General features: G+C 37.7%; 2 protein-coding genes across 2 annotated transcripts; one reads left to right on the forward strand and one right to left on the reverse strand.

Moving 5' to 3' along the window:
* Nucleotides 1-1,766: 1,766 nt before the first annotated feature.
* On the forward strand, nt 1,767-3,272 carry LOC107677961 (poly [ADP-ribose] polymerase 14-like). The gene is made up of 4 exons (XM_016473040.1): nt 1,767-2,142; nt 2,227-2,360; nt 2,473-2,647; nt 2,728-3,272. The coding sequence occupies exons 1-4, from the start codon at nt 1,767-1,769 to the stop codon at nt 3,012-3,014; spliced, it is 972 nt and encodes a 323-aa protein (XP_016328526.1). The 3' UTR covers nt 3,015-3,272.
* A 920-nt stretch (nt 3,273-4,192) lies between these two features.
* On the reverse strand, nt 4,193-5,365 carry LOC107678001 (histamine H2 receptor-like). The gene is made up of 2 exons (XM_016473085.1): nt 4,745-5,365; nt 4,193-4,551 (listed from the first exon to the last, which is right to left on the reverse strand). Exons 1-2 carry the CDS (start codon nt 5,363-5,365, stop codon nt 4,210-4,212), a joined length of 963 nt encoding a protein of 320 aa, XP_016328571.1. The 3' UTR covers nt 4,193-4,209.
* Nucleotides 5,366-5,819: the final 454 nt, after the last annotated feature.

The following is a 5,819-nucleotide window of genomic DNA, read 5'->3' on the forward strand; positions in this document are numbered from 1 at the left end:
TTATGGAGGACTGTTTCCTGATCCTGGGAGAGTAGACTACAATGCCGGCTGTTCTGACTCACAGACTGTATGTACGTTTTTTATATATAAAGAATTTGCCACTGACGATTCAAACGCGAGTTTTGAGCAGTGTAGAGTAGCGCTTGTTTGTCATTTCTCTGATCACAAATGCAGACATGGTTTTATGTTTACACGGCACGATACGCAGCGCAACGCGTAAAAAGACAGTATAAGTCATTATAATCAGTAATTATGTCCCCACTGCATGCAATAAATGCCTCGTTTGTAATGGGTTTTCTTGGTGTTGTCTGGTTGTGCCGGGACACGGCATCAGTATGGTAAGGGGCGTAACATTTCCGTCACACGCTTGAGGTATTCAGCCAATCACAAAGCACTTTTCAGACCGACGAGCTTTGTAAAAATCGACACGTTTCAGAAAGGCGGGGCATAGAGGAGCAACAATAATGTACAGTATGTGGAAAATAATGTTTACGAGCTTTGTAAAAATCGACACGTTTCAGAAAGGCGGGGCATAGAGGAGCAACAATAATGTACAGTGTGTGGAAAATAATGCTTTTTGAACCTTAAACCGCATAAACACATTGCATTTCACCAAATACACAACATAATGTTCTTTTTAGCAATGTCATATGACCCCTTTAAGTTCAATTGAGAATTTGCTTTAAATTAAAATTCATTATAATCATGCTTTTTCTGAGAAAATAATGCAACTGCCAATGTCTCTTTGCTATCTAGGGGTATCCAAGGCAATTTTAGATGGTGCTGGATTACAAGTAGAACAGGAATTATCAAAAATGGGTGTGTCAACCATTTGTCTAATTTACAAACTTTTAATGTTTTGATAAATAGTTTAAGAGAGGTCTATTAAACCTTTGATCATTAGTATGTGTATTTTTCCACAGCTAGAAAAGCAAATGATCAGGAAACAGAGATTGTGACCTCATCTGGCAATCTCCCATGTAAAGAAATCATACACATTGTTGGATGTAGTAGTCCAGCTGATATTCATCAAAAAGTTTTGTCTGTTCTGATGCTATGTGAGAATTGGAAATTTTCCTCTGTTGCCTTCCCGGCTCTAGGCACAGGTGATGCTTTTTTTATGATAAAACCAGCAGTGTGCATGTGCGTAGTTACCTAGCTAAATTGTTGTGCTTGTTGACATCTTGCTGTAATTAATATTTCATATAATTGAAATCCCTGTTTCAGTGTTTTTTTGTTTCAGTGCAAATTGAAATCACTACATTTTTTTTTTAATTGATCCTTAAGGTCAAGGTGGAGCTAATCCAGCTGATGTTGCAGATGCAATGATCAGTGCAGTTGTAGAATTTGCAAGGAAAAAAACAGATCATGTCAAAAATGTGGAGTTCCTTCTATTCCAGTCAAGTATGTTGGCTGACTTTCATCAAAGCATGCTAAAAAGTACCAAGTCAAAGGAAAGCTTGACTAGCAGGATTAAAGGTCAGTAAATAAAAAAGAAAGGAATATGAAAAAAATTTTATAGTTGTGTCTGACTATATTATACTTTTAACCTTTTATTTATTTAATTATTTTGAACAAAAGGTGAAAACATTTTGTTTAAAGAAATCGAGCCTGCTGTGTTTCAACTATGTAGTGAGACAACAGAGTGTTTGAGTAAGGCCAGTCCCATCATCAACAGCTTGATTAACAAGGAGCAAATTAATAAAACAATCTGTGATCCAGTCATTGCTCATTTCACCAAAAAGGAATTAAAAATGCTAAGGAAAATGGAAAAGGAGCTCAAAGTAAATGTCATAATTGAGAAGAAAGAACAAGACTCCTTCATCACATTGAAGGGCCTGACAGCATTCGTTTACACTGCAGAAAGTCGTATTCAGGAAATTATCCGCAAAGTGGAAAGGATTGAAAACCGAAAAAGGGTGGCAATATTGACCAGCAGTACAGTTGAATGGCAATATCAAAGTGGTCGCAAATTTAAACCATTTGATCCTTTCACCAACTGCGACTTGGAAGAAGCCTTCAACTCCCAAACGACTTCTGTGCAAATCAAGATTAACAGTGAAGTGTATAATGCAGACATAGTTTACAAAGTGGCCACAAGAGGAGGAAAACGAATTGAATTAAAGAGAGTACAACTGAAAGGTGAGAAATACAAATGCATATGAAACATCGCAGTTATAAATAGAAGGTCACCAAAACAAATATTTATTTATTTTACTTTTTCAGCTTCTTTGCCTTCAAACTGGGAGGACATGAAAGGACAGTCAGTTGTTCTTATAGAACTCAAAGCAGGCTCACAGGAATTTACAGATGTGGAAAAAGAGTTTAGAAAAACTGGACTATCCAGCAACATCATTAAAGTACATCTATTACATGTATATTTGACCCAAACTTATACAACTAATCACGGTAATTTTGAACCGTCATGTAATGATTGCTTAGGCAGAATGTTTATTCTTGTGTTCTGCACAGATTGAACGAGTCCAGAACTGCGCACTTTGGAGAAACTACATGATCAAAAAGGAGGAACTGGAAGACAAAAACAAGCACAAAAACAATGAAAAGCGTCTCTTCCATGGAACTGGCCCTCATACGACCGATCAGATAAACAATCAGGGGTTCAATCGCAGCTTCGCTGGCATGAATGGTATAGTTAACATGTACCATCATCTTTTCCAAATAAAAAGTGTTGTGTTTGTGTTTAGGATAATTTTTTTCTGTTTTTAGGAGCCATGTATGGGAATGGTACATATTTTGCTGTGGACCCGTGTTACTCAGCAAAAGGCTACTGTAAAGATGATGCCAACGGACATAAACGCATGTACCTCGCCAAAGTGCTTGTTGGTGAATTCACTAAAGGAAAAAAAGGCCTTCGTACTCCTCCAAAAAGGAGTTCAAAAGGTGTTCATCTTTATGACAGTGTGACGGATAAAACTAAAAACCCATCCATGTTTGTGGTCTTCAATGATGTGCAAGCTTACCCAGAATACTTAATCACATTCCAGAAAAAATGACATTTTACAGTTTAGTTCAATCAGGATTGAGATGAATTCCTGTGCATTATTGCCATGCAGTTACAATCTATTTTTATTCAACTTTCAGTGATGGGCAGAAGGGCAACACTATTTTTGAAATCATTCACAGCTTTTCACTAGTGAAAATGTATGTAATTGATTAAGTACCCAGACAACATTGTGAAACACTACAGCGTTATACGATGCTACTTCTCGAAAAATATTTTAAATGTATGAAAATGAATGTAAAAACTTCTAATGTGCAAAAAAATATATATAATATATTGTAATACATATATAAATCTCTCTCTTACTGTCTGACTGTATGTATTGTATGTATGTGAGTGAGTGAGTGTGTGTGTGTTGCTCCTAAGAGTTTTGTTAATAGATTCTAAGCTAAAACCCTTAACTAGGTAGGAACTCATAGGAAGACTCCTAGTAGTATGAGAAAACACATAAAATGCACATTTGTGTTAAATGTGTTTTGGTTTGACTATGCAATGAGGTATTGTGACTTTGTTAATTTATCTCCTCATCAACCAGAATTTATGCATTGCAGTTAATTTCTTAATATGGCTTAATATGGATTTTTTTAATAGGGCTGCACCAAATTAAATATTTTTATCTGATTTTAAAAATTACTATTTTAAACAGTCCATACATGCTTCTCCACTTTAACTTCATTCTTTTTCCAGGAAATGTAATATGTAATAATAACCCTAAAGTGATTTACAAATTCTTACAGTTTTCATGTTATATGAAAAATGTACATTGCCAGAGATCCTTTAAATGAGACGCAACCATTTTATCATACTCTATATACTGCATTATGATAACAAGGACGTTCTCAAACTGAAAACGGGTGGTTTTACATTCTTCTTACATACTTTTTAAGTATTGCATAGAACAGCATAGCCATAGATTCTATAGGTTATGCAAAAGTCATGTCCTGAACATTATCAGAACAGTATTATGTATTTTTTACCCATAATACATTTAGGAATTTTAAGTTACATTTGTATATTGTTGAGTCTGATATTGTTATTCATTGTCATTGATCAATCTCCAGCAAGCCATTCTTATCAATGTTTTTTTAGCATATTTGATGAAATATGTATTCACTGCAGTGTGAGATGAGTTCAGGTCAGTCCAGGTGAGTTTTCATTACTGGTGCAAAATATTTGAATCTGTTCATTTAAAAGGGGTGGACAAACGGCAGTTCCCCCTGATTGCTACGTCTACAGCAGAGCAGCTGTCCGCATGCCCGACGGAAATCCCGGTTTAAGGCTGGGTAAAGAATAGGATTCAGAGCAGAGTTGAGGTATCCCAACCAAAGAACAATAGAGTGGGTCAGTTTGTTTGGGTGGGTCTCTGCCCACATACCCATGCATGTGAAGTAGGTGAAATAGGGAAACCAACAAATGACAAAGGCACCAAGCACTGCGGCCAGGGTCACAGTGGCTTTGTGTTCCCGTGCAGTGGCAACTGCGTTTGCAGCCTGCGCAAATGAAGGAGTGGTTGCACGTATACGCCGCACCTAAAAGTGAGACATGAAGAGAGAGTGATAAAGGGAACATTGCATCTTTCTTTTTCTGAGGGAAAAGATGTACTGGGTGTACAGATGAGATAATAATAAACCTTATTCTAAATTTAATTAATTAATTTATTAATTTATTCATTTACCTACCTCGCAATCATTGTCATGTCATTGACTTAATGGAGAAACATACCTGTTCACGTGCAACACAGAATATACGATGGTACATTCCACACATGACCAGCAGAGGGAGGTAGAAGATTAAAAAGGCTTTCAGCAGCACATAATTATTATTCCATTCATAGCGGCAGGTCCTGCCTTCCTCTCCTTCATCCCACATGTCCCAGTCCAGGTTCTGTACTCTGAAGTCAGGTGCGTTCCAGCCTAGGTTAATAGACACAAAGGACACTGCCAGAGAGCACGTCCAGATCGCAGTCAGAGTGATCCCCACCCGACGAGGTGTGACCCTCCTGGGATAGCAGAAAGGGTTAGAAATGGCAAGGTAACGATCAACACTAATGGCCAGTAGGGTGAGGATTGAAGCACTGCAGAGCATCACATCCAGAGAGATGTAGATATTGCAAAAAACACCCCCGAGAAGCCATCTCCCATTGCGTAATTCCAGCATGGCAGAGAGTGGAAGTACCAGCAAACCCAGCAGCAAGTCTGTCACAGCCAGTGAGAGTATAAAACAGCTACTAATCTGGTGCAGACGCCGACTGGTGGCCACAGCCAGACAAACCAGCACGTTTCCACAAATAGTCAGTGCGATGAAGGCCACCAGTACCACCCAGCGCAGGGCAGTGAACAACATTGTTAGCTTCTGAAACAGGAAAGTTTGGAGATTTTTGTTCAGGTAGTCAGAGTAATTTCCAGAGTAGTTCAGTCAGGACTCCACGTGTCATCTGTTTACTCAAACATTACATTAGGTGCTATAAAAATGCCATAATATGAACATATGTGGTCATCAGCTCAGGTTCATTCCTACAAGAAAAAGAACATGGTTACAGAAAAAAAAAAAATCTGATAAGCAGTCATTTGGGTAAATAACTTAGAGCCTTTAGGAAATGTATACTATTTAAAATGTTACAATGCTTACTATCTTAGTTTAAAATGCAAATACAACTGAATATAAACTGGAAAGGGCACTCATTTGCTTGAGATTAGCTTCAAATTAGCTCTTCCTGCATAGCAACATTGACTCAACCAATGGCACAAGTTTGGGGTGGGGCTATTTGTTTTGACCAACCAATAGTAGATGGTAGCAT

This window comes from Sinocyclocheilus anshuiensis, unplaced genomic scaffold, assembly GCF_001515605.1.
Source record: "Sinocyclocheilus anshuiensis isolate Anshui unplaced genomic scaffold, SAMN03320099.WGS_v1.1 scaffold260, whole genome shotgun sequence".
NCBI lineage: Eukaryota > Metazoa > Chordata > Actinopteri > Cypriniformes > Cyprinidae > Sinocyclocheilus > Sinocyclocheilus anshuiensis.

Coding starts and splice junctions, on each gene's coding strand:
- LOC107678001 (XM_016473085.1), bottom strand. CDS start 5,365: ATGTTGTTCACTGCCCTGCGCTGGGTGGTACTGGTGGCCTTCATCGCA. Junction 4,552..4,744: donor TCTGTGTTGCACGTGAACAG/GTATGTTTCTCC, acceptor TCTCACTTTTAG/GTGCGGCGTATACGTGCAAC.
- LOC107677961 (XM_016473040.1), top strand. CDS start 1,767: ATGGAAAAGGAGCTCAAAGTAAATGTCATAATTGAGAAGAAAGAACAA. Junction 2,361..2,472: donor TATCCAGCAACATCATTAAA/GTACATCTATTA, acceptor TGTTCTGCACAG/ATTGAACGAGTCCAGAACTG. Junction 2,648..2,727: donor CAGCTTCGCTGGCATGAATG/GTATAGTTAACA, acceptor TTCTGTTTTTAG/GAGCCATGTATGGGAATGGT.